The sequence below is a fragment of the Gadus morhua genome, chromosome 16 (assembly GCF_902167405.1).
Source record: "Gadus morhua chromosome 16, gadMor3.0, whole genome shotgun sequence".
In the NCBI taxonomy this organism is placed as follows: Eukaryota; Metazoa; Chordata; class Actinopteri; order Gadiformes; family Gadidae; genus Gadus; species Gadus morhua.
Window position 1 is genome coordinate 20,530,856 of NC_044063.1, and position 27,357 is coordinate 20,558,212.

At 47.3% G+C, this 27,357-nt stretch overlaps 2 protein-coding genes across 4 annotated transcripts in view; one reads left to right on the forward strand and one right to left on the reverse strand.

Moving 5' to 3' along the window:
- On the forward strand, nucleotides 1–7,638 carry tp53i13 (tumor protein p53 inducible protein 13). Of its 2 annotated transcripts, none has more exons than XM_030337322.1 (9): nucleotides 1–453; nucleotides 1,524–1,598; nucleotides 1,748–1,783; nucleotides 1,989–2,047; nucleotides 2,270–2,348; nucleotides 2,924–3,049; nucleotides 3,609–3,815; nucleotides 3,961–4,723; nucleotides 5,615–7,638. In XM_030337322.1, the coding sequence occupies exons 1-9, from the start codon at nucleotides 343–345 to the stop codon at nucleotides 5,731–5,733; spliced, it is 1,575 nt and encodes a 524-aa protein (XP_030193182.1). In that variant the 5' UTR covers nucleotides 1–342; the 3' UTR covers nucleotides 5,734–7,638. The 2 variants fall into 2 exon arrangements, with proteins under 2 accessions (XP_030193182.1, XP_030193183.1); XM_030337323.1 differs by having other exon boundaries at nucleotides 3,687–3,815.
- git1 (G protein-coupled receptor kinase interacting ArfGAP 1) overlaps nucleotides 7,607–27,357 on the reverse strand; it is a 24,813-nt gene continuing 5,062 nt past the window's right edge. Inside the window, exons 3-21 of one of the 2 annotated variants that reach the window (XM_030337320.1) lie at nucleotides 27,063–27,175; nucleotides 26,530–26,635; nucleotides 25,787–25,873; nucleotides 25,433–25,563; nucleotides 24,823–24,917; nucleotides 24,454–24,496; nucleotides 23,353–23,379; nucleotides 22,404–22,452; nucleotides 21,982–22,054; nucleotides 21,127–21,224; nucleotides 19,995–20,106; nucleotides 19,334–19,464; nucleotides 17,919–18,071; nucleotides 16,433–16,774; nucleotides 14,621–14,701; nucleotides 13,733–13,809; nucleotides 13,384–13,560; nucleotides 12,842–12,905; nucleotides 7,607–11,485 (exon numbers count right to left, since the gene is read on the reverse strand). In XM_030337320.1, coding sequence (XP_030193180.1) covers nucleotides 11,270–11,485; nucleotides 12,842–12,905; nucleotides 13,384–13,560; nucleotides 13,733–13,809; nucleotides 14,621–14,701; nucleotides 16,433–16,774; nucleotides 17,919–18,071; nucleotides 19,334–19,464; nucleotides 19,995–20,106; nucleotides 21,127–21,224; nucleotides 21,982–22,054; nucleotides 22,404–22,452; nucleotides 23,353–23,379; nucleotides 24,454–24,496; nucleotides 24,823–24,917; nucleotides 25,433–25,563; nucleotides 25,787–25,873; nucleotides 26,530–26,635; nucleotides 27,063–27,175 — 2,175 coding nt within the window. In that variant the 3' untranslated portion in view covers nucleotides 7,607–11,269. The remainder of the gene's footprint in view (nucleotides 11,486–12,841; nucleotides 12,906–13,383; nucleotides 13,561–13,732; nucleotides 13,810–14,620; nucleotides 14,702–16,432; nucleotides 16,775–17,918; nucleotides 18,072–19,333; nucleotides 19,465–19,994; nucleotides 20,107–21,126; nucleotides 21,225–21,981; nucleotides 22,055–22,403; nucleotides 22,453–23,352; nucleotides 23,380–24,453; nucleotides 24,497–24,822; nucleotides 24,918–25,432; nucleotides 25,564–25,786; nucleotides 25,874–26,529; nucleotides 26,636–27,062; nucleotides 27,176–27,357) is intronic. The other variant, XM_030337321.1, reaches the window with a different exon arrangement.

Below are 27,357 nucleotides of genomic sequence, written 5' to 3' on the forward strand. Positions count from 1 at the left end.
CGGTTCGACTTGTACCTTCTGCCCTTCCGTACCAAAGTATCTCTAAACGGATGGAAGTTTAACCTTATACCATCCACAAGTTGAACATGGATAAAGGCTTTGTCGTTGTTAGAATAAAGAAAAATAGTTTGAGGGAACTGTCTGTATTTTGGTCTGGTATTTGTGGAGAAAAGCAGCGTTCGCGAGAGAAAGAAACCAGAAGGCTGGTTATTATGTGCGTTTCTGCCGTTGGCCCTTGCTGTTAATGGACAATGAGCGCCACTCGAGGAAAGTAGATCTGACCACTTGAGGTCAGTCTATGCGTCCGATTTAGTGACGTGTCGTCCCCAGAGGAGGACCGTGATGTCCTCGGTTCGGGCTGCAACTTTGGTAGCTGCGCTGTCCTTCAGTCTGGTGCGCGGAGGTGTCCCCAGGTCATGGAAGTCGCCTTGGCCAGGGTGCGACAATGGAAAGGTAGGCTTACAGTCAATGTTTCCCGTTCTGTTTATTTTTCATAAGGGGAGACAAGCAATGCAGCGACGCAATGACATGATTGACGGGAACAAAAAGTTAGTGTCTGTGTGTACGTGTGTGTGGTGGGAAATTTTGCCTATTCTTATCATAGTAAATATAGTAGGCTAGTGTAATATGATAGGGCATTAGCTTAAAACCCCAGTGTTTCCCCAAGCACTGTATGGTTAGGGCGGCCGCCTTAACAACAATAAGGCCCCGCCTTGACTACCAATGTATAAAAAATATATATATATTTTTTATTTTTCTTTATTATTTGTATTATTCTTTTTAAATAATTATGCATCAACAAAGTACAAAACTCTCGTAGGGAAAGAAAACATATGTCCATCAGGTACATATTTCCATCCGCTCCTTGACCACCTTGACTAAGACATTTTATGGGGGAAATACTGAACCCCCTTTGGTTTACTACGATGTGCTTTAAGCTTTGATAAACCAGCCAACAATAATCCAAAGTAGCTACTCTAATATTAAATTGATCTATATATTTTTTTCTTGATTTTTAATTGTTCATAATCATCAATGCCTGCGTATGGAATAAAGTCGACAACTAGACCCCTGCTTAGTGAAGTCACGTCACAGTCTATCAGATGGACCTGAGACTACACAGGTTTCCCGCAGTTGGTTAATGTGTTGGGGTTTGCCATCAGACCGGGGGAGAGGGGGTCGGGGTGCTACGAAACAACATTGTCAAAATAACAACTGAAACAAGAACAGTTAAAGAATATGTGCAATTTTTACTTTTAAAATATTCAAAACCCTACTTATCTTTTTTTGTTTTTTATGACGACATAGTTAAGGCGGCAGGCCGCCCTGTGGGAAAACCCTGGACTAATTGCCAACTGTCTCAAAATGAATATTCATGACAAATATTGCCATTTAAAAATGCGTACATATATTTTTTTAATCCTTTAGAAAAACCGGGACATTGTGTGTGCGACTGCATGCATGGTCGTGCGTACCTGCATGAATGTGTAATTTATCATATGTATTATGTGTCTGTATAACAGCTCTTAATACAGAAGGACCTACCTCGAAATGCTTTGTGGGCGTGCCCAGCAACATCTTGGCCTGAGGCTACTCAGGTAACCATGACACCCTAGACTTTGTCCCAACCAATAACGTTGGTCAGCACCCCGCCTAAGATCAAGACTCTTCTATTTGGAAATGCAATTGATTTTATTGCATTCCAAATTGTATAGTGTGTTTGTTCATTTGTACTCCCTATCTGTAGAGCTACCCTGGTGTTGACACTGTGTACCATCCTGAGGTGAGTCAACAGAAACGTTAGATAGAGAATCCCCTTCCATGGAGTGTGACCGTTGACTTTCCGCAATCAAATATGTGAATTGGTTGATGATCGGAAGCCAAAGTCCTGTCATTATATTAAGTAGTGATACATTATTTCCCCTCTAATGTGCTTAGCTTAGTGTAGGCTTTGGTTGGCTAATTCTGCTGTTTTCTTTTGATTCTAGCCGGCCAAGCAGGTTTGTATGGGTACACCTATCAGCTACAACCTGACCATTCCTAACAGGTAAGCCTGTGGCTACCATAAATCAATGTACTAAAGGTGAGCGCATAACTATAGACTTATTTAGCAGACGCTTTCTGTCCAGAGCAACTTGTGGTTGGGCTTGATCTATTAATCAAGCTCAATCATCGCTAGATGAGCTGTACTGCTGAATAAATTATATAAATTGACATTAGTTTGAGTCAAATGTTGAAAGTACAAAAACAAGTGTGTGTGTGTGTGTAGTGGTCCATACAGACCCGTGGGTGCGGAGAGTGGAGAGTACTTGTACTGCCCTGCTGAACGATGGCTGAACAACCTGCACGTAAGTCACAGCCATGGCTGCTCGTCATGACAACACTACATGTCTGTTTCTACATGAACGGGGAGACAAAAGCCCCTTTTAGCAAAGATCCTGCAATATTGCCATAAAGAAGATCTGTCTTTATGCTGGCTTTGCGTCATACACAGAACCAAACCAAGCCGGCGTAATGCCGCCCAGCGTGTGTGCTTTTACCTAGCATGCAGAGTGTTGGTCCGTTTCATACAGAGGGCGAGCCTGAATAAAGCCACAGCGCCTCCACCTTGAGCAGGCTGTGTTAGGGGTCAGAAGAGGTTAGACAGAGAGGGAGAGTGCAGTCAACACAGTAAAACGACCCTTTTTCCAGTTAACAGATGTGTTAATAACTATGAAAGCCTACCACAGTAGACTGTTTGCCAGTTTAGAATGAAGCCAACGGATCGTTGATTACTAATATATTAAATGATGATAAATGCCTTATGTGTATGTATTGGTCCAGTGGGTCAGTTTTATGCATATGCTATGTTCCATGAAGGCTTTTTGTTGACATTCTGTCCATTGGATGAGTAATAATATGTGTGTGTGCGTGTCTCGTGCAGCATGGCGCCACCGTGCTGCTTTACCATCCCTGCGCTCCTCTCAGCGAGCGCGTCCGTCTGTCCGTCCTGGCTCGCTCCTGCCTGTCCGACTACATCATCACCCCGCACCCAGAACTCGAACACACGGTGAGACCAATATGAATCCAGACTACAACCCAATCCCCACACTAACCAGATGTTTAGCACGGTCTAGCACGGAGTCTAACCCTTGTCACCACGTTATTCTACCATGCAGAACAACCACAACATAGTGTTTGTCCTAGGATGATACCTCTGTGAATAGGGTCCATTGGAGTTGTACCCTCATGATTTAATAAACAAACTATTACAAACAAACATTAAATGCATATTATTTGTTGATTTGTCGTTTAATTTGATTAGGTCTCAGAAATAACATTAATGTAATTTAACAGCTATTCTTATTCTGGAACTTCTTTCAAAATAAACATTCCATGCTAAGGTAATGACTACTGTATTTATTTGGACCTACTTGGACATATAAGTATTCATACGATAAGTCATGCAAAATTTAGCAAAAAACACACAAGAAATACACAAAGAAAGGCATAGTCTTTGGTGGTGGGAACAAAAGTAACACAAAGTATCTTTGTCTTGTAGCACTATAATAGTCGTTTGTCAAGGCGGTTTCCACAAGTGTCAGTTCGCTTTTTTCTCGCTTGTCCAGCGTGTGGCTTTGGTGTCCTGGGGCCGAACTCTGGAGCTGTCCACTATTCACACCTTCGCTGTTTGTGATTGGCTGGAGGAGGTGGAAGCAGCAGCGAAAGGAACCAATCCGAACGATGTGGTTGCGACCAGGAACTACAATCTTCTGCTGATCAGCCCAGCAGAGCAGAATGCCCTCCCAGCAAAACAATCACACGCCAACACAATGGTAGGTAGGCTGTCCCATACCGACTAATGCTAATGTTTTTTTTGGTCCCTTGCTTAAGAAGAATGCTTTTTCATCTCAGGCCATCCTGGCTAGGTCATTAATAAAGGTTGTGCATGTACTAAAGGGTTCCAATTGTACTCCACAGCTGTCTATTAGGCATTGCTGTGAGCAGAGCCTCTTCAACCCTCTGGTTCAAGGAGAGGAGGCGAGGGGGCAGGGAGGAGGAGGAGGAAGGCGGCCCAGAGGGGCCATCAAGAAGTCGGAGAAGACAGAGACCACGACCAAACATGAGACTTCTCCATCCAAATCCACTCAGACCTTGCAGGCCTCCAGAGCATCGGAGTCCGAACCAAATCCTGGTCTAGTGAAACCAGGGCCAGAGCCGCCCTGGCCCGGTTCCAGAGGCCGTCCTGCGACAACTGTTCTTGGATCAGTTCTTGCAAAAACAACCATGGCTGGACGCCATGGTTCAGATGTAAAAGGGACAGTGGAACACAGGGACAGAGGTTCTGCCGGCCAGAACTCTGCAGAGCAGAAACTGTTGACTGACCTGCCGGACAGGACGGTGAAGAACGGTGAGCGGGTGGCTATGAAACAGAGCCGAGAACCTAAGCTCACACACCCTGTCGGCATCGAGGACAAAAAAATCGCCCACCACAGGGCTTCAACACCCACTCCCACCGCCCCTGAGGACATTGTGGACCCCGACGGCCACATCGCGGCTGGCGTGCTGGGGGGCAAGGGGCAGACCCCGCGCACGGACGAGGCGGTGTGGGCGGCGGGCGCGCTAGGCTTCCTGCTGGTTCTGCTGGCCCTGTCTGTGCTGCACACCCGCCTCTACCGCCAGTGGAGGACCACCCCACCCATGTACTGGCACGACCCCCGGCAGGACTACGACAGCGTGGCTGGTATGTCACGGGGGGACGGGAACCTGCAAGGTCCTCGCCATACCACAATGTGTAACACGCTGGTGTGAATATCGTGGTGCAATATTACAATGATTTTTGAAATGTACTGCGGTTATGTAAATGTGGGATGCGATGTTCTGATTTATTTCATGAAATGTTTGTTTTGGGTGGTTTAATGCTGGGTTCGAGTTTCACAGGTAAAAGAACCTGTGGAAAAGAACAGTTGATGCAAATGATCAATAAGTGGATGCACTACAGCGCCCTCCGTAGGATGATCCCAATAATAAACCTGAGCTAAGGCAAGTTAAAGGGGACATATTATACCAACAGGTGTGAGTGTGATTAGCCTTACAAGCCGTTTTGAGAATCTGCCCGATATGACATCGCAAGTGGGCGTGTCCACCTAGATGTGTGCTGGATAGATCAGTCTACCGGCTTGTAAGGGCAAATCACACTCGCACCTGGTGGTACAGTATGTCCCCTTTAATGGTTTCTAGCTTTAGGGTCGTGGGGAGCTGTGGTGTCCTTAGGCTTGTTTTAAATTATAGTGAAAATACCAAAAGAAAAAAAAAATAGGGAACCATTGAGTGATTTGAGATCTCGGCTGTGGTACACCATAGTTAAGAAGGACATGATCATATTCCTCACATTTTACACTTTCAAAGGTCAGAATGTTTATTATATAACAATATTACAGGAAAGTATTTTAGACAAGTGTTCTAGAAAGTATTCCTATACAATTAGCAAATAATTGAGTCAACCCCACTTTATCTCGGATCATTTTGGGTCCTGATCAGGGTTGGGGCATCACGATATACCATCAGATCAGTGGAGGTATAAACATATGCCCCTGTAGTAAGAATTGTTCTGTCTCTTTCTTTCTGTACACAGATGTGATCCGGAAGAGGCTGAAGATAGCAGACCGGAGGCACAGGAGGAAGTCCTACCAGCCCAGGAGACAAGAGTGTTTGCTCTTACTCAGCTCGGATGAAGAAGACGATGACCAGTAGTTTTTTAAGCGCTGCGTAGAGATGACACTAAGTACTGATTTCTCAGCATTGAATGTTAGGATGCCCCTGCATTTCCATTTAGTACACCGATTGTTAATGACGGTGATGACACTAATTAGTTAAAAAGGCAAGGTCAAGTTAATTGTAGGTACACTTAGCCTTCTCAAAGTTCGGAGCAGTGAATGCCCTCCTTGGCATCTATTGATCAGATTTCTCTTTTGCCTTGCAATTAGTCTAGCCTGGTCCGACCAGACTCTCGTACTTCCTTTCATTTGCACAGAGTCTGGACCCACTCAATTGACTAACGTTAACTCACTTGAAGGCGGGTGTCTGGCCATAACCAATCGCTAACGTTTGGCCAGGTTGTAAACAAACCAAACACCGTGCGTGACGATGTCCGTCAACGAGAGCTGACTTTAACGTCATTGTTCTCAGCGACTCCCTCTGTTCGCTGATTGGAAACACAAAAGAGAAAACCCACTAACACTCCGCAGACCCAGACGTATTACTGAAGGGAAATTAAAATTGAGCGGAAGTACTCGGGCGGGCGGAGCAAGGCTACAATTAGTCAGACGGTCTAAATATTGTATTATGTTTACATAGAAAGGGCTAAAATATTAATGAATAATGGATAAAATCAGAGTTGGTGAAAACCTTCCCGTAATATCCAACACTCCTGGCCTTTGATGCACTAGTTTCTTCATTACACATAGAATCCAATGTGAGTAAGCGTAGGATTGTGTGTAATTTCTTTTTTTTTTGTTTTGTTTTTTACAATGGATGAGCTTAGTAATGATTCAATGCTGTTTTTATATTTCAATTTTTTTTACCTGTGTAGGATTTGCTAGGTGGACGATGTAAGCAACACTGTCAAAACAAAGAGGCTATCAGCTGATAGTACGAACACTAAAGTAGGGTAGGTGGGGTCTGATCGGATCCCTGCGCAGTCTGGCTCGCATCCCGTATGCAACCCGGCACATCGGATCGCCACGTTAATCTGATCTGGGAGCATCAACAACACACGACAGTTAATGCGTCCTGGTGGGAATCCGATAACAAAATTCACTCTGAAATGCCAAATTCACTGGAGTCACACATGGATCTCAGCACACCCTACCTTCCCTGAAAAGTGAAGTTATTAAAAGTTTTTAATACATTTAGTATTTTCTTCAATTTGCAATAACATGATTTGTTTTTATGTGTATCATCACTGCTACTTGTTTTGAATAGAACCATATTCTCAGTAAAGCAGGGTTTAGTTCCACATACAGCCCATTTACAAAGATCAACGTTGTGACGCAGATTTCACAGGGCTGCCTGCATTTATACTTCCCCATCACATCAATGTGAACTCAAGGGTGCACTATTGCATTTCCCTAAATGCACAAAAAGCTAATGTGGAAACACAATCACGAGACAGTCTGCTCGCAAAATATATTAAATATTCTGCTGAAAGCGGCCAATCAGCAAGTTGTTTTTCCAATAAGTGCTGAAGCTTATAACACAACTAACAGGTCCCAGCAGCAGCAAACAAATCAATACAATCATTACATTGTTTTATTATTTTATTACAAATGTACAGCTTATGAGTTTCCATTACGGTTTACCTTTTATTTTTTTTTATTAAGTAATTGTTTTTCTCTACTTTATACAGTTTTAAACATGTTAAAACAACTCTTCTGTGCCTCTCCCAACTTGTAGAGCTGTGAGAACGTAGAGCGTACAGCCCACTGCCAAGGGCTGGACATCGCCTGCTCATCAGTCTGTGTGTATATGCATGCACGCACGCAAATAATAAGCATGGCTTGCTGGTTGCAAGTGTTGGTAGGAATTCATGTACTTGTGGGCGGCTTTGGAGGTGTGTGTGTGTGTGTGTGTGTGTGTGTGTGTGTGTGTGTGTGTGTGTGTGTGTGTGTGTGTGTGTGTGTGTGTGTGTGTGTGTGTGTGTGTGTGTGTGTGAGAAAGAGAATGTATGTTTTGCGCTCTAGTCTGCGTTCTTTGTGTAGCAAGTGTGCGAGACATTGGGCGTGCCACAAGCAAAACATAACATTCTCCTCCTTTGGGGCACCCTACGTAGTGTCCACTAAGGTGTTTTGGGGGGGGTCCAGACCCTGTGCAGGATGGCCTCCCCCTACCGCTGACTGAGATGATTGTAGAGCGATACCTGAATGTGCTTCGGACATTCCCTCCTGCTCTGATCCCAAAGGCCCAGCGCTACGCGCCCCGTGTCCTTTGCACGGCGGAGAACAAAACGCACAGAAATTAAAGTGTCGGGCATGTACGTCGCCCAAAATGTTTCTTAGTAGTGTATTTATCAAACCCCTCGACAGTAAGAAATGATCCCAAGCGCACAGAGGCCGCTACCTCTCTGCTTTGTTCATGCCAGTTTCATGCGCAGAATGAATTGTTCCATTGTAAAAAAAGAAAAAAAGTCATTTTAATGCTCAATGTACAAAAATGCAACTAGGGGACGAGATGGCAGAGGGCAAAGGCAATATTAAACGCACACACGCGCTAGACGATCAAATGCATGGCTGCCTGGGTCCACTGTTTGACTGGAGAACGGGTGCCGAGATCCCACTGCCTGGAGCCTTGGCAAAACACTCTTTAGACATAAATATCTTACAAACATAATCCTAACATATAGCTTAATATAAAATATATCATGAAAAACAGGTTCATATATCCATATACATATATATGGCTCTAGTCTAGAACTCGGGCGACGCTAAATGACAGCTGGCCACTGGCCCCGCTGTGTGTGTTTAGTGTGTTTAGTATGTTTGTGCACCTGTGCGTGTGTGTGTGTGTCTCTTACAGCAGACGGTACAACATGGCTGGAGCCGAGCCAGTCGAACAGGAGATGATGATGTGCAAAGGCAAACCCAATAACGTTGCATTTCACTACAGTCTCTTACGCATGATTTGTATCGACTCGGGAATAAGGGCCGACAACCAATAAGCCGACAAATCGATTCGTCCGACACCCTGTAACAAGGTGTGTGTGTGTGTGTGTGTGTGTGTGTGTGTGTGTGTGTGTGTGTGTGTGTGTGTGTGTGTGTGTGTGTGTGTGTGTGTGTGTGTGTGTGTGTGTGTGTGTGTGTGTGTGTGTGTGTGTGTGTGTGTGTGTGTGTGTGTGTGTGAGAGACCAGACTGAGAAACAGCCCACTGGCTCTTGTGGTCCCCTGTATAGTTGCATGAACAAAGCAAATACACAGATAGTGTAGCGAGGCGCCCGACGCAAAGAACTGAAGCGATCCTACTGTGCCACGGACCACTTAAGGGAATCGGCCCTCGGAGAAGTAAAAACACCCGCAGGCCAACTAGAAGCATGGGTTCAGAGTAGGACAGTTCCTCAGAGGACGACGTCCCCCGTAGGCAGATCGATTGGACCCTTTACGGCCGGTAACAGAAGTGACGGCGATCGTTGACCCCGTGTGAGGCTAAGTGCTGAGCCTTTAATTTAAAAGAGAAAACGAACAAAACACATTGTTTGGGAAATATTGAGCTCCCGATACCGTCTCCCATTGGCAGAGGTTAGAGATGACCGGGTGGGCGGGACTACCGGGAGGGCCCTGATCAACAGTACACTTCCTTCTGTGCCGAGCAACCCAAAAACAAACCTAGCTTGATGGAGCGTGCCCTTTGATTGCGACACTAGAAAGTAAGAAGGCTAACCAGCCTGAGCAGTTGAAGCATTTGAAACATGTGAAAACAATGGTCTGCCAGTGGGCATGTTGAGACGCTCTCCATCTCTTTCATAATAAAGCCGTAAAATCAGACGTCATCAGTGGGTTTCAAGGACATGGACCCAGTCTATAATGAAGCTAATATAGCAGCTCACTACTGTAGTGTACCGGTCTACTGTGTGGCTGAACATTCACTGAAAACATGCAATACAAGGCTGCAGTGTTCAGCGCCGACTGGAGATGCGTGCATGCTGAAGCACGCAAGCCGTCTCTCTGTGTCTATCTTCCCCAGAGCTTTTTCTGTTTAGTCCGTTCACTGTAACTGGCATTCTGGTCTGAAACACAGCGCTGGGACGAGGGGAGGCCGGGTGGGTTGGACTGAGATGACCCCACTGGTCCTGTTAGGTCAGGCAGGTTTGTGTGGTGAACCAAGTGCACACCCCGAAAATAAAATTGTAAAAGGTAAGGAGAATTGATGCCCCTAGGGGCGGTGTGTCATAATGTGTCAAACTGAAAACAAACAATAGTGAGATCCAAGCTCAGGCAACCGTTCAACTCCATTGGCCATTGAAACATCCCAATGTGGCACGGAAGAAACATGACAACAGAAAATACAAATCAATAGAAACATAATACTCATCTGTCACTCGGAAAAGAAAGAGTGCTTGGGAAGTGTCCAGGAGGGCTTCACAGGTTAGTGTGTGTGTGTGTGTCCGTTTCTGCTGATTTAGGATCATAGCCGAGTCAATAAAATTAAACCAAAAAAACGGTTAAATCATGAAAACAAATGTAGGAACATCAACAATACAAAAAGAAAAAAGGCATGAGAAACAACAATAAAGCAAAAATTATTCCAGTGTAAGTGTTTTTTTTTTCTTTTTACAAGTCAGTAATTTTGCTGTCCTTAGTGATCTGGACAAAACAAAAGAAAAGAAAAAATAACAAAATTAAAAGTCGAAAAGAATCAAAGGAATAGTAAAATGAGGAATATGGCCGTTATGCTGTGTTCCCTCTACCAAGGGGGAGGGCGGGGGAGATCTGGAGAATCCATTGATTCTGGTCGTTAAAGTGGGAGGGGGGGGCTTCACGATGTGCAAAGAAACCCTGCCACATCCTGTCTGGACAGCGGGTCAAGAGCATAGAGAAGGACTTGTTTCTGCTGCACTCAATTCACTGGAGACAGAGACAAAGAGAGAAGAGGAGGCATATTCCTCTCGAGGTCCTAAATGGGAGGATATGGTGTATTTATCCCAGGGTGTGTATGTGTGTGTGTCTGTGTGTGTGGTTGCAGAGGGATTGCAGAGGGAAAAGCAATTAAATAAATAAAAAGATCTGCGTTGGACCAATCACGTTGCTCTGAATTGAGTGTATGCCGTGTTCTCCCATGGCGGTTCGAGGCGGTATGGTGCGCGCCACTCCCGGGGTCCACCGCAACAACATTCACCCACCATTGCAAACGCTGGCGCCTCAATAGGAACCCCCCGGCCCCCAGCTCTCTCGCTCCCCTGTTTCTGACTTGGTCAAAATATTTCTACATCTCTTCACAGGGACTCTTCTGGCTCTTTCCTTTGGCTTTCTCGTCCCCCCAACCCCCTCCCTCCATGTAGCGCCCTCTACATCAGTCCCCTCTCGGTCCTCCATCGCGTCTCCTCCAGTCTGCCTCTGGACCCGCACCTTGTAATCATGCACCTGTCCTCCCTCACACCCACTCCAGCCGTCTATCTGTCCATCCCCTCACACCCCCTACCTCCTCTCTCTCTCTCTCTCTTTCTCTCTCTCTCTCACTCACTCTCCCTCACTCTGTCTCTCTCTCTCTCTCTCTCTCTCACTCTCTCCCCATGCGCGTGTCACTGCTTCTTCTCCCGGGTGGTGATGGTGACCAGCTGCTTGGCAGCCTTGGCAATGTCATAAGCGCACTGGATGACCTGCTGCGTGAGGAGCTGGTAGTCCACGGCCGGGGCCCCTGGGTCCACGGGGGCCGCCTTGCGGCACTCCACCTGCAGCCGGGAGGCGCTGGAGGCCAGAAGCCGCAGGGAGCAGTGGACCGCCTCCAGGGCCGGACGCTGGGGAGGACGGCGAGGGGTAAGGTGGAGGTCAAGGTTTCATGATCACTCGGCAGCATGCATTGTGTACGGCTCTGGAGGAGACGGCGTTTCTCGCGGCCCGCAGCGCTAACACGACAGCTAACAGTCAGGAGGCGGTGTCATGCCAAATTTGTACCGGTTGCCAAATTTGTACCGGGCGCGTCATCCATACCTAATCCATTCCAAACCTGCCTGGCAACAGATGATCGCGTCGTCCGTTGCCTGGCAACGGACGATCGCGTCGAATGACGTGAAAGGTTCACGAACATTCGCAAACCTTCAAGCTCGTTCATTCGCACTTGTATGTTATCTGTATTGTACTATTTCGTCTTTGACCTGCTTTAAACACTCGGTTTACTTGCTAAATTTGATTAAACAATTAAATACAATACAAATATAAAGTAAAAACAAGTGTTATCTAGCGATCCGTTTTCTGTATTATGTTATTTCGTCTTTGGCAACATGAGCGCGAATGTTTTTTGAAACCCGCTTTAAACACTCAGTTTTACTAGCTAAATTTGATTAAACAATTAAATACAATACAAATATAAAGTAAAAACAAGTGTTATCTAGCGATCCGTTATTTGTATTATGTTATTTCGTCTTTGGCAACATGAGCGCAAATGTTTTTTGAAACCTGCCCGGCAACGGACAACCCTTACGTAATCAGTTGTCCGTTGCCTGGCAACGGACAACCCTTACGTAATCAGTTGTCCGTTGCCTGGCAATGGACAACTGTTGACGTGCCCGGTACAAATTTGGCACCCGGTACAAATTTGGCATGACAGCGGCAGCTCAATGGGAACACGCATGGAAATCAAAAGAGAACCGAGAGGTTCCAGACTAATACGCATGGGCAAATTGGTTTGACAACGTCATGCAAACATTAAAACACACAATGAACAAAGAAGAAACAGAGCTACGAAGGGAGGTGAGTGTCTGTGGTCACAGCCATTTATAAAGATAGTGACCAGTGTTGCTACGAATACAATAAACAGATGAAGCAGAATTAAACAGTGGATAAGCGAGACGATCTCACACTAAGAAGTTTTTAGCAGTCGACTTAATTAAATTAATTATAACTATGAATAATTAAGTGCACTGTAATCATAAAATATTTAAGAACATAAATAATGCTAACCAGCTTTCTTTATAGTGTCATAGATTGGGTTTATATTTGAATCGGAAGCTATCAAAACTATTTTCGATTACAATACTTAAATCGTTTGATTGAATACCTGATTGAAACAGTCCAAATGACATGAAGAGCAGAGAAGAGGCCGTCGCGCAGGAGGTGAAAAGCAAATCAAACTAAAGAGAGATGGGTGCACTTACTTTTGGGAAGAGCGAGGCCATCTCAGTGACGGCAGAGTGGATCTTCTCTGAGCACGGGACAAAGCTGGGGGGGGACAGAGAGAGGGGGCTTGCTGTGACCTCAACAGTTGGTGTAACTGGCCGATTCATGTACTCCGCTGCATTGGAGCGACTGTCAAAACACATCACGCCTTGCAGTAATGCTTGATCCAAATCTGGGGGAACACACGGGTATTCCGGCAAATTTTGATCACTCGGCCTCTGCATGCTTCTGCGTGATTTCTTCCGAGGCGCGTGGACACAATGCAACAATGTTTTTCAATTTGAAAAACGTGTACACTAAGGTTGATTTATCTGCGGGTAGATCACCAAATAAAAATGCACCACCTTTTCCCCAACAAATCTGGTGACCTTGGGGTGGCCTTGATTCTGCCGATTCTTGGCTGTGTTGCTGACAACCAAGCACGTAAAAGGCCTTCCCGTATTAACAACAAGGTGCGGTTAACGTGTGTTGAGCTGTCTGACCAGGCGCCTAACAAGGTGTGTGCGGGCGCGGCGGGTACCTGTCGTGTTTCCCCTCCTGCGCGGCCCTCAGCAGCTCCTGGATGTTCTTGGTCACCTGCTCCGTCTTCAGGATGACGTCCTCCGTGCACGGCAGGGTGGGGTCGGGCTCCGCTGCGTCGCCCGCCCCACCCTCTTCAGAGTCCCCGCGCCCGTCGTCCTCGCTGCTGCGACCCATGCTGCACACACACACACACACACACACACACACACACACTTAACTTATTGATAATAAAAAAGAAAATATTAAATAGAGTACGCCTTTCTGTAAATAAGTGGCGAGCGAGGGAGCAGGTAGCTGGACGGCTAAAGCGTCCCATAGTTAACGCTGGGATTTCCCTTGATTCTGACCTCAGGGACACGTCGTAGACCTGCGTGTTGTCGTAGTCGCTGTCCGTACCGCTGCCGTGCCTCTCCAACCTGGAGCCCTGTGGAGAGAGACGGCAAGCGACAGGCTCACTCCTCACGTCCTCACGCACGTGAGCGTGTCTTCCTGAAATGCCGTCTTTCCATGTGCGTGGGCCTGCCATGTCCAAACGGGCGGCCCGCCGAGCGCTGGTTTATACCATATCACATCAGGGGTCTACCCACACGCGTCACCGGAGATACTCCCACGGGTCTTCTGAGCAGAGGGAGCGCTACCCGATTGGCTTCAACTGGAATAAACCAGGCCACACGCAGTGCCCTTTAACACACGGCAGAGTAATGGCAGGGGGGGGGGCTCTCTGAACCTGAGTCTCAGGTGCTAATTGTATGGGAGGTAATGGGAAAGACTTAATGACAGCTATGGTCATTGTTGGCCCATTATAAATTGAATGCCATAACAAAAAATCATTGAGGCAAAGTTTGATTTGCACATAATTACTTGAGCAGACGGAAAAAGAGATTTGCAAATTGTATTTATTTATTTATGCTTGGGAGCGATGGTCGTTAAGAAGAAAACACAGGTATAAACAAAGGGATCTTAAAAGGACTACTTTGCGGATTTGCAACCGGCTGTGTGTCATTACAACGTGGGTAGCATATGCAAACAAACAGCGGTTAACTCTCCACTCAGACCTCCCCGCTACCGTTGGAGTTACATGACGCTGCAATGGCCAATGAAGCGGAGATTTGGTTGCTGGATGGATGTTAACCTTTCTACATTTGCATACACTACCCACATGCAATGACACAAAGACTGGTTGAGAATCATCAATGTTGTCCCTTTCAGAAGATTAATATGAAAGCATAGCCCACCGTGTATCTGCTGCCTATCTCTGAGGAGGCAGACAGGTGATGACCCCCATAGGGTGAAGGACCACCAGGGACCTTCCTTGTCTGGAGAGAACGGCACAGGGAAGAAAAGGGAAGAAGAACTTCTGTGGTCACACACACTATCCAAAATGCTCAATGGCAGTGCAGTGAAACCCAATATTAACAGCTACACTGATATACAGTGCGGCTTATTTCCCTAAATGTGTAATGCAGTAAACAGTGGTTGTGCAGCAGAATAACAACATTAGGAGAATGGAAGACATTTCAGACAAACAAATAGCGTTTTCCCATTATCACTTTTGGCTGTGCCGAGCCGGGCAATAAGAGTAGAGCGTTGTGGTGACATCGACTCAAGAACAGTGCGTCATCAGTTAAAGTCCCTGTCCACACCATGCGGGAGGCTTTTAATAGTATCTGTTGCGTTTTCAGAAAGTTTTGCATCTACACGATAACTGTTTTCCTCGTCCACCCAGAAACTAACGAGTGAAAATGGTGTAGTAAGTATGCCAGGCCAGTAGGAGGCGGTATCAACTTCTGTTCAAATATGCAAAAAAAAAAGATGAAAACCACAAGCCAGCTTTCTACTCCAGCATGTCACCATCGTTTTCAAATAGTTACTGTTCAGCCTGTCCACATGGCGCCATAAGGGCTGCGTTTTCAAAACAACTGAAAAAGACAGTTTTAAAAGTCTCAGTTTTCAGGCCACATAACCTCCGTTGCCATGTGGACACAAGGCAAAACCGCAGAAATACGTGGTTCTAAAATCTCCAGAGTCATTGGACGGGGCCAAAGACACACCATCAAGTGGGGTGTATGGAAAGAAAAATGCTGCCGTGCCGAGTCGAACCAGGCCAGTATAGTATAGTGGAAAAACGCCAGAGTGCATCCACCTGAATGTTCCATCATGGATGTACAGTGAAGAACTAGGACCAGCTAGGCGGAAAAGATACATACAAACGGTAAAAGAGTAGACGGAACAGCGATGAAATTTGGTTGTACTCATTGGATGGACGTGCAAACAAATGTGTGAGACAGTTTTCTGGGTGGTCGAAAGCTTTATTTAGCAATGACATTGATTGCTAAATAATGACAAATGTGAGAAAGTGGCCAGATTCTGCCTGCGTGTGTCAGCATTCCTGTAGAGAGAGTGAAAGGAACATGCTTCTCTATGTTTGGCTTTTGGCTGGAAACATGACTTTGAACCCAACAAGAGTTGTTAGCAGGCCAGCAACTATCATATGAACACAGCGTTGTCTGCCAACATTTTAGCATTGTGCAGAAGCTGGTCCAATTAACATAGAAACCTGAAAACCCTCCCAAGCGTTGTGCATGTATCATAGTTGCATCGGTATCCAGCGTCTCAATACTAAAGAGTGTTCCAACCGGCCAGGAGGACAGCAGAGTGAGCTGCAAGTTAAAAACAAACGTTACAAAAGGAAGGTGAAAGGGGCATACTACAATGACCCATTATCCACCGGTCGACCTGGTGTGAACACGTCATGCGCCGGCTCAGTGTGGATCTGAAGGCATAGCGATGGGTGTCATGGTGCGTGCTGGCATGGTGCGAGTACTATGCTTTTAGATGTGAACCGGATGCATGCAGGAGTGCACGTCTCAGGGGCGGAGGGGGGGGGGAAGAGGAGGGTTAGATGCAGGTGGGGAAGAGGAGAGTGACCAGGAGGAAGGAGAGAGACAGGTCGACCCGTCTGGCCCCCAGAGAGTCAGTGGTGGAAGGGGGGGCGCCCGCGGGCACTAAACGAGGAGCCCCAGGAGCAAAGAGCGAGAGACACTTACGCTAGCTGTGTTGAGGGGCTGCAGGCGGGCTAGATGAGCGTCCAGGGCTGGGGGGCCGTGTGCCTTGGGGCCAGGGGCGGCCCCGGGCTCGTACATGGAGAAGGCCTGGCGGTCCCTCCGGTGGGGGTGGGGTTGGGAGTAAAGCCCTGCGGGGTCCCCGCCGGACCCTACACCGCCCATCCCTCCACCACCTCCACCACCTCCTCCTCCTCCTAACCCTGCCTTGGTCCCACCCCCAGACCAGTGGCCTCCTCCGCCACCACCCGGACCCCCGTGGCCGGCGGGCCCCCCAGCCTGCTGGCCCACCCGCAGCGAACTGTTCTCCGTCTGCATCCGTGTGATCTACGGGAGGAAGGAGGAGTATGGGGGGGGGGGGGGGGGGGGGTCAGGGTTGAAGGGATGGACATGGGCGGGTGGAAGGCAAGGGGAGGGAATGACAATGGGTGAGGAGGGAGGGAGGGAGGGAGGGAGGGGGGAGGGAGGGGGATGTAAACCAGGTGATCAAGGACAAGCATCCACTGACACAGTATGGGGGGTGGGGAGCGGGGGTGGGGGGGTGGGGGGGGGGCAGAACAGGGGGGCAGCAGAGTTGGTAACCCTTCGGTGCTGCCCCAACAACATGGCCGGTCTCTGTGATTTCCCGCCACCAGGCAACGGATCTCGTTCACATCAAGGCATGGGAGGGTAGGGAGTAGTAGGGGGAGCTCGGCTAGCTTACATGCCGTTATTAGAGCTGAGGCCTGAGAAATGGTTGGGGGAAGGGGGGGGAGGCTACATACATATGTTGCTATATGGAGGAGGGTGGGTTAGGGCACCGGGGGTGCTGGTTGGGTTAGGGGAGTAATGGCACCCTGCACCAAAGTAGTGTCCTCTTAGTGAACAGCCTTGACAATGAAACACAGCAAACTCTGAACAGATTGTGTGGAAAAGTTCTGCCCGACAGATAAGGTGTTTGGCTCACGTTCTTTGGTGGATCAGACCTGCGAACCAGAGGCCATGAAGGCACAACACAGGCAGTAGGTACACAGAGTCAAGGCTGAGCAGAGCATCACGATGGACAATGAGGTCAGTATGTCGGTGAAACACGATGGAACACTGGGGAGGATTGTAAGCGTTGACCCTCACTGCGGTTATTAAGTTAATCAAGCGTCCATTATGTAGACCCCTGTGTGTGTGGCAGCCAAAACCACTTTGACTTGTAGGAAGCCAAGTTATTTTGGCCGACCCGATCTGTATATCTGCAGTCAATTCGCCTCATAGGCTTCTTTGGTTTGTTCTTACTTTGAACCAAAATGATACAAATAGCGGCAGACACAGAAACAAATCCAACAGCAATGAAACTAGGATGGTGAGATTCTAGCTAAAAGTGAGAAAAACTCAGTGTTTTCAATTCTCAACATCTTGTCAAGCCCTATTCTATTCCTTCTATTCTTTCTATTTTCTTTCCTCCCTCCCTCTCTCTCTGCCTCCCTCCTTCGCGTCCTACCTCCTTTTGGAGTCTCCGGAGCTCTTCACTCAGGTTGTTGTTGACCTTCATCAGCTGCTGGACCTTGGCTTCTGAGGAGGCCAGGGCCTTCTTCACCTCCAGGTACTCCTGCAGGGTGATGGGGCCGTCCGACAGGTCTGACGAGTCCATGCTCTGAGCGGCCGGGGAGGAAAAGTAACAGATATCAGTGGGGAGCAACATGATGGTGCCTGTGCAGCTCACATTAATGTGTGGGTGAACCCCTGTTTCAGCGCAATTCAAACACTGAGTCAAAAATCACAAAGTTGGCGTGGGTCGCAACCATGGCGATAACACGCCCCCGTCCGTCCTAAAACTTTAAACTCATCGTGTTTGAAATCCAGCTGAAAAACAGTGGGTTGACTGGCTCTTTAGAGGAATATGAAACATGCGCCAACGTGTGTGATCCCTCCCGCCGCACCATTGGTGGAAAATAAAAGCCCAGTGTTCTGAGACCAAATCTGTCAATGTCTTCCCCTCCTCTAGCCACATCAACGCGGGCATGAATTAATCCCCACAAATCAAGGCTCTATTCACTTGGGGACAAAAGGAGCTTAGTTCTAAGAGAGATGCATCGGAGGGTTTTAGGACAGGGATTTCTGCCCCTCACACACGTTTCAGTTTTCTCCATCCATGCTCGCTACTCATCCTTATGCCCAGCCCGTTACTGTGGCAGCAGCGTGCTCAGACAGTCAGAGCTTGCTTCCCCTCCGGTTTTCACTTACTCACTGTTTTTATGATCCCTTTTTATCTTTCTCATAATGGAAGAGAAGAAATGTTTCACGGGAGCTTTGTTGCAATCACATCTCTATGTGTATATGTTTTTAATCAAGGTATAACAATAGGTTTAGTTAGATACATTGAAATACGAGTATTAAGTATTAACTATATACTTTTTATACGTTCCATTTGCATTTGTAATCGAGACTTTCCAAACCCACCAGTAATCCTTCACCCTCTCCCGCTCCATGAACAATGTCTCTATGAGCTCATCCCAGAATAACTGATGATGTCAGCCAGGAGCTATGCGGCAGTCCCAACTGTAGCTGATCCCTGCAAAGCATGCTGGGACAGGCAGGCAGTGGGGAAGAGAGGCAGAGTAGCTCCAGCCGCTGCTACTTTCGCTCTTGAACAGAATCCAGAGGCTCAGGGCGATGGCTTACATTGTGTAAAGTTGCCACATTATCAAAGTAAATAGCAGCTAGTCCTTGTATTGTCTCTGTGTGTGTGGGCATGTTTGAATATCCAGGCCAATGGCTGCGACTCTCACTTTGTCTCAACCCTCAACATATGCCACTGCACAAAATGTGTGGGTGTGTGTGTGTGGATGTCGAGCATTGGTTTGCTTCTGAATTTCCGTTTTCATTTTTTATTTTCGAAAGCCCGCTGTTGTTTACCTTGGCTCGGTTGTTGCGCTGGGTATTGTTGTTGTTCTGGGCGGTCAGCTCGCTGTCCGTGTCTTCGTCGGAGGCCACGCTGTCGTAGTCGTGCTGGTCGTCGTCGTCGTCGATGCCCAGGTCCAGTGGGTCTGCGGGGTCATGGGTCAAAAGGATGACGAAATGTGTATTGAGACCAGCTGAAGACTACCTCAGTCCGTCCCTCCGGTATTTAAAGACACGTTGCACCCGGCTGCATCACGTGTATGAGGATATTATAGCATACGAAACAACGGAATCGGCGTGTCCCTTTTGCATTAACATTCGAGTGACCATTAAAATGGTACTTTAGAGAATGTGGGTACATTCCGTTCCCTGCAGATGTCACATTGGATGAATCGCTTACGAGTCCAAATAAAAAACCTGGGTCTGGTCTGCTTAACCTTCCTCCCTGACACTGTGCTGCTAAATCCGATGGCCTTTCGTCGCCAACTTTCGGTTTGCAAATTTTCTACCCTTTTAAACTCAAGTTTTTCCCCCCTGAAACCCGAGCCATACACTTTTATCATTATCATATCGTATCATTAGCGTGGGTTGAGTGTATGAGAAAGCCGGTGTGTGCGCTTGTATATGTGTGTGTGTGTGTGTGTGTGTGTGTGTGTTTGTGTGCGTGTGGCCTCACCAGTGGGGCTGCTGAGACCCTTCCCCTGCTGTCTCCTCTTGGCGTCGCTCAGGATGTCGATGATGAGCGTGGCAAACTCTCGCGCGTTGAATCGGGCCAACTTCTGACGACCCTGAGGGACACCAAAGGAGGAAGAGAGCCAGAGCGTGAGAAGGACAGACAAACAGAGGAGAAAAACACAGAAAGAGAGGGGGAGAGAGAGGAAGAGGGAGAGAAAGAGAGAGTGAGTGTGAAAGTGAGAAATAGAGCGAGGAAGACGGAGATAGAGCAAGAGGGAGAGAGAGAGAGAGGACTTAAAACACCCACACGTGTGGAAACAGGCGCAATTCGACCATAAAAAATAAGCTGTAGGTTATGTCATGAGTTGTGCAGTCGAGAGGCATTGCAGCGGGAGCCAGGCCCACAGAGTTTGCCTTGCCCCCCCCGGTCTGTGGGCCTGGCTCTGCCGCTGCTGTGGTCACCAGGCATGAGCTGTGGAAAAAACATGTCATACCGAGACACACACACACACACACACGTTAAAACACACACATAAGCTGCACCGTGCAATTACATCATCCCCGCTGCTGTTTAAATAAGAACGGTCCGTTTGAATCCATGCACCAAACCGTACGACGGGATTGCACGTTTATTCATACTGCATTGTTTTGCACGAGGACCACAAAGAGGAGCACAGAGTCGCTACTTAAAGAGGGTGTGGGGTTCCAGCTCGCCCAACACAAACAGTCTCCAACTCCAATCAGAGCGTTGTCAACAAAGAAGCTCAGCCAGTGCGGGCCGACGTTTACACTAATGAGCCAAACAGCTGAGGGCCGAGAGCGGGGGAACGAGAGAGATGATAAACACCGTTGGACAACATCTTTGGCCGTCCCTCGTACAGTGCCGTCCATTACGCGCTCATTGCAACCCATTCTTTACATCAACCAAGGCTGGAAGCCATCGCTCTTTATTCACAAGCACCGCAACTTCACAAGTGATCTAATTGTTTGCTGTTGCACGCTCCACTCGTCGACTCTTTCAGACTCTGCCATCAGAAGCAGAGTGGGGGATGGAAGGGGTGTTCCTGCATACGCCTCAACATGCATCTGGATGGGATTGCTGCGGTGTGTTGTTGTGTTTTGTGTGTGGTTACCTGGTTCCGTGTGGCGGAGTACTCGGGGTTGACCGGTAGGAAAGGCACCGCGCTGCGTTCTGTGACCAGGGTGCTGTGGTTCTGAGTCGTCAGCCACACTGGAGAGAGACACACACACGTATCTTAAGAATGTGTGTGTTTTGGATACAGAAACATAGCCTTGACACTGGCAGCTCAATGCCCAGTCCAAACCTTCATGCATGCAAGCAGGCTTATTTTAAGGAAAAGGAATTTATCAAACTTTCAGGTTGTGAAATTGTTGGGTGTGGGTGTGTGTGTGTGTGTGTGTGTGTGTCTGTGTGTGTGTGTGTGTGTGTGTGTGTGTGTGTGTGTGTGTGTGTGTTTCCCTCTTACCTACCTGGTGTGCCTTTGGCAAAAAGTACACATCATCTTAAGATGAAGAAAATAATGAAAGATGAGGGAGGGAGAGGGACACAGGAGGAGGAGAAAAGAAACTCGGGAATTCCTGAAAGGCTTCCTCATCTGCGCACACACGTTCGTCTTGCACTCTTCCCTCTCCTCCTTGTGCCTCCTCTCTATATGCATTCCATCTTTCATGTGTCCGTCCCTCCCCTCCACTAACCTTTATCTATCTTTAGCTTCCCACACTGTGCGCACACTTAAATACAAGTATCATCAGCGATATGTTTTTGTGTATCATGGTCTTGAACTCTGGTTTGGACCTTGTGTGTGTTTTTTTGTCGAGTAGACGGTCATACCATGAAGATTGGAGAGAAATGTATCTGTTCTTTGATCGAGGCAAGAGATATGAAGATGGGTTCAGACAGCAAAAAAGGCCAGGTGAGATATGTTTGAGTTGAGGGGAAAGAGCGAGGGCAAGAGTGAGAGACTCACCGGCATCGTTCTCTCTGCGATCCACCTCATCATAGACATCCATGGCCAGCTCCTCAAACAGCCTGTTGTTCAGCTGTCCAACACACACAGCACATGCCAGACTCATTTAACACCAATCACTTAGGGAGAGACCATACCGACATTACAGTGTGTGGACACTTGACACACACTTGACACATACAGCAGCATTTCAGTCGGATTACCCTTGAAGACATTTTTAAAGTGAGACATAACGAAATTAAAATGCCTTCGGATGCAGCTGCTTGCAGAAGCTTTGAACAAGGCCGACCCTTTTACAAATTAGAGTTAGGAGAGTTAGGAGTGTTGATCGTTATCCAGACATGTTATTTTAATTATAATTTTTTTAACCCGACAATTGGCTGAGTAGAACTATTGATCTGGAGCCCCGAGCTCCTACTCACCGCCTGCAGCTTCTTCTTGGCAGCCTTGGCCAGTTCAGAGAGGTCCAGGCTGAGAGAGAGAAACACACACAGTGAGTCAGAGGGGTGCCAGAAAGGAAGAGGGAGAGAGAGAGAGAGAGAGGGAAAGAGAGAGAGCGGGCGAGCGAGAGAGAGAGAGAGCAGCAGTAGCAGGTAGAGGGAGGAAGAGAGTTATGCAGGAAGGAGAGGGTGGGATGGAGGGAGGAAGATTAGGCGGGAAAGTGATCAAATGAGCGAGCGTGGTGAGTAAGGGGGGGGGGGGGGGGGGGGGGGGGGGGGGGTATGGATGAAACAGTTGATGACTATACAACACAGTTGAGATCTGTCACTTGATTGCATTGCGAGACAGTCAGGCTGCTAAACATACAGGGATACAGACTTCCTTTATATTCAATGAATTCACAAGTGGGGAGGGTTTCACATGGACACGTTGGGTAAGTCTGTGTGAGCGCAAACGCTTCCCTGAACTCATGTTTCAAATCTCTCAATGTGTGTTTGTGTGACACCGTCATGGAAATCGAGACTTTACCTTACTCCTTCACCCATGGATGCCGATGGCAGCACATTGTGCAAGACTGTTTCTTTCTCAAATTTTGTTGGAACACATATAATACATGTATTCCATCATTCAATATACATGTAATAAAGATTGTTGTGGAGAAAGGAGATTTCCATTTTTTTCCAATATTTATTTGGGATGGAACAGTAAAATACGCATCACGATTGCAGAGAGTCGCTCATTCTATTTTCCTCACCGCTATCAAGTTTAATCTACCACACTTTCCATCTTTCCTTGTGAAACCGATGGCTAAAAGGTTGAGGGATCAGAGGACACAATGGGGGAACTCTATGGGAGAGGATGACAGGAAGTGGAAGGGAGAAGCATTCCGGTGGACCAAGGGAGTGAGTAGGAAAGTGAAAGCAAAGATACCTCTGTGTTGGGCACTTAGGACGAGCCCTGGCTCCACCAAGCGTGGCAAAGATGGAGAGAACAGGAAACAAGTGAGCAAAGGTAAAAGAGAGGGTGTGAGAGAGAAAAATAAAAAACAGGTACAGTGGCCACATGAACACTGATTCAAAATGTATTGTATTTTTTTAAAGAGATACCATTCACCAGAACAGAACAGTGAAGAGGAAGAGAGTTAGACAGGCCATTAAATAACAAATCAATAGTGAGTCACGCTAGCTTTGTCCGACATTTCCAAATTGGAAGAGTTTGATTAATCAAGCGTGAATTTGAAGTACCAATTCATGCTTTCAAATTGAATTCAACATGTGCACATTTATTTTGAAATGGATAGCCTCAAGCAATATCACACTTGATTTACCAAACAACCTTAGTTTACGCCTTGGTTCATTCTGTATAATCAAGAACCTCCCCAAGAATTGTTCCAACTCTTTAGCTTAGACTGCAGAAACTACTTTACACAGCTTTCAGAACAACAACAGCCAGCTTGGCCTTTCTCCCCCTTTTTTACTCTTATGGGGGGAAGGTTAACAAATACGAATGTGCCACCTACTGGATAAACAATTAAATGCAACAGACACATCTATTGATGCATTTACACAAGCAAAGGAAAAGGTTGCAGAAGGGGCACTATTTTGGTCGGTCTAATCCAATTACGTGTCTAGGATTATAATAAAACTGTTATTTTTGTATTAATACATTTTTGTATTAATAATTACTGAAAACTGGCAAAGAATTCTATCATAAATAGTTACATGGACAATCCACATTAGTCAATCCTGATTTTACTAGTGACAATTTAGCAAAACTGGCAAAATATCAAAGCGTACCAAATTGGCATTTGAATACCAATAATAATACAATTTAGTAAAAATATCCCAGATGGTACAACGAATGCCAGAAATAGGCAAACAAGCCTTGATCCTAGCCCACATGCCCATTTTCTGGAGGGAAGAGATTCTTCTTCATGCAAACACACCACAGCACTCTCATGCATCTCAGGCTAGAAAGTGAAGCATACACACACACACTCAATGACCCCACAAGCGGCATTGCGGTACGCACCTGTCTGCCATCTGTGGAATGATATAGTGGCCATTCTTGTGATCTGTAGGAAGACACCAACATAATATTGATGCAAAAAAGACAAGAAAATAGAATGCAGCTAAATGAAAAATAACAAAACTAAAGACAATTCCATATGAGACAACACAAAGAGCATGCACTTGAAGAGAACACAACAAACAAAAATAGGCTAGAATGAACTATAATCAAATAAACACACAAGCAGTGAAGGCAGCCAGGCGCGTGGAGGTCGTCAACATTGTTTTAGAGAGGAGAATGGTGTACATTCTGAGGCAGCCACCATATAATTTGGGCCTGAGGAATTCTGCCTTGAGCCGAGAGCTGCGGAGAGCTGCTGCGGTGGCTCACCTGGGCGTCGGCCACACAGGTAGAAGGCCAGCCTGTCAGTCAGCTCGTATTGGCACTCCACCAGCCGCTCTGCCAGCTCGATCTGGCCTGCTTGCCTGGAAGACAGACACAGACACAGACACACACACAGACAATGAATAACTGGAAACCACCTCAGTAATAGCTTTTATTTATCCAAACGACCGACCAAACAATGAGTTTTGTGCAAGTCAGAATAATCAACTCTCGGAAAAATGTACATTACACATTTCCATTGGTGTCAAGTTCTAATCGTCACCTTTCAGGTGTTATTTCCTAGAACGGGCTGTAAAGATTCTGTTTCTGAAGCATCAAATTAATTAACACAATGTGTCGCAGTTTGTCCCCAGAAAGCAAGCTTATCAGATGGTGTTCATCACCAACTGAAAAACAATTACACTGTCCCAAACCATATGTGAATGATGTTTTTTATTTGGCCAGGCCATCCTTGCAGAAGGGATTATTAATATAAATGGGTTTAGAACTGGATAAATAAAGGATAAATAACTGTATTAACCATCCCTAGCCCTTATGACTGTGTGCAGCTCTTGGTTCCCTAGTGTTCTGCGGCCGCCGTGCCCGGGACACGTACCTGGCGAAGTCCATGGGCGTGCGCCCGTGGAGGTCGGGCGCGCCGGGGTCCGCCCCGTACACCACCAGCAGCTCTGCCTGCAGGATCTGGCCCGCCTTTGCTGCCACGTGGAGGGGTGTGGTGCCTTTCTCCTGGAGCACACGCAATTAAAGAGGGGCCGACGCAGACATAAACACACCACCACAAACACACACACACACACACACACACACACACACACACACACACACACACAAACAAACAAAACAATGTCAGCAGAAGCCTGGAGGGGGGGGGTCTGGGTAAGGTATGGCACTGTGCGGCCCATTGTTTAGATGGCGTGTGTCAGCCGGTGAGGGACGCCGAGGTGCTGACCGGGTGGAAGAAGTTGGCCTGGGCTCCGAGGGAGAGCAGCCTCAGACACGTCTCCAAGCTCCCTGTCCGCACGCTGGAGTGGAGTTGCTGGAGCGGGAAAGGAAATAAAGAGAGGGCGATACGTGGATCGTGAGTAAGGGATGGGTGGGCGGATCAAGAGACAGAGTTGACACACAAGAGGAACGCGAGAGGAGAGGATATGTTAAAGAGAGACACACGCGAGAGAGAGAGACACACGCGAGAGAGAGAGAGAGAGAGAGAGACACACGAGAGAGAGAGAGAGAGAGAGAGAGAGAGAGAGAGAGAGAGAGAGAGAGAGAGAGAGAGAGAGAGAGAGAGAGAGAGAGAGAGAGAGAGAGAGAGAGAGAGAGAGAGAGAGAGAGAGAGAGAGAGAGAGAGAGAGAGAGAGAGAGAGAGAGAGAGAGAGAGAGAGAGAGAGAGAGAGAGAGAGAGAGAGAGAGAGAGAGAGAGACCATGGAGTACTTTAGACCTTCCTGCTATGTCATTCACAACCCCCGGAGTGCTCTAGCAAATGTGTGCGCAAGCTCTGTGTGCGCACGCTCTCTGTGTGTGCGTGCATGTGTGTATGATTACACACATGTTACAATCAACGTCAACATCTCTAGGTGACAAAGTTTTACGCGCAGCTCAGCATGTCCTGCGACTCCACTGCACTCTACTTCAACTGCAGCCGTAGTCGCTCAGCCCCGTGACCTTTGACCGCTGGAAGCCGGGACGCTCACCTTGCTGAGGTCCTTGGTTGTGACGCCGTCGTCGTCGCGGCAGGGAAGCTTGTGGACGAAGGACAGCATCTGGTACTTGGATCTGATGAACTCAGACTTGGTGGGACTGGATGGGTTGGTGGAAGGGAGGAGTGAAGAAGAAGAGTTATTGGACCAGAAACCATGATTACGTTCCACATGTATGTATGCATGCATGCATGTGTGTATGGGGAAGACCTAGACATCTGTTGAACAGTAAGCAGTGCCTTAAAGGGGGCACCCATAGGGGCAGAAAGGGGGAATGAGTGGGGTTATTAGGAGGCTTTTGGAGAAGTTAATATGTAGCCTCAAGGGAATACTCTGCTGCTGAGAATGAGGCAAGGACAAATTCTATCCTCTGTGATGGGTAGCAGTTTTGTTGCTATGATAAGAAATATATAATAAAAAATGAATGAACCCTGCCGAGGCTAGTTGATAGGGGAGGAGGCTCCTATTTCTCAGAACTTGTGAGTAATTTGGCCAGTTCGCAGCATGTGGCCTGTAGACGGACTCACTGGACTTTGTCCTGGGGGTTGGGTTTCCTACGGCCGCTCTGCACCTGAGCAGGGTCCAGCAGACTGTGCTCCCATATGGAGTTAGCCCCATTACTGGCCAGGGTCTGCACCATCTGAAACACACACACACACACACACACACACACACACACACACACACACACACACACACACACACACACACACACACACACAGACACACAGACACACACACACACACACACACACGTTAAATGCAGAACTCCACGCTCACTTCACAACATAACCATCTACATGGAAGGACTATTTAAGCCCT

Excerpts from the sequence above, each read along its gene's own strand:
- tp53i13 (XM_030337322.1), top strand. The coding sequence starts at position 343 with ATGTCCTCGGTTCGGGCTGCAACTTTGGTAGCTGCGCTGTCCTTCAGT. Across the intron at positions 3,050-3,608 it reads ACCCAGAACTCGAACACACG|CGTGTGGCTTTGGTGTCCTG; the intron begins GTGAGACCAATA and ends TCGCTTGTCCAG. Across the intron at positions 3,816-3,960 it reads AATCACACGCCAACACAATG|CTGTCTATTAGGCATTGCTG; the intron begins GTAGGTAGGCTG and ends TGTACTCCACAG.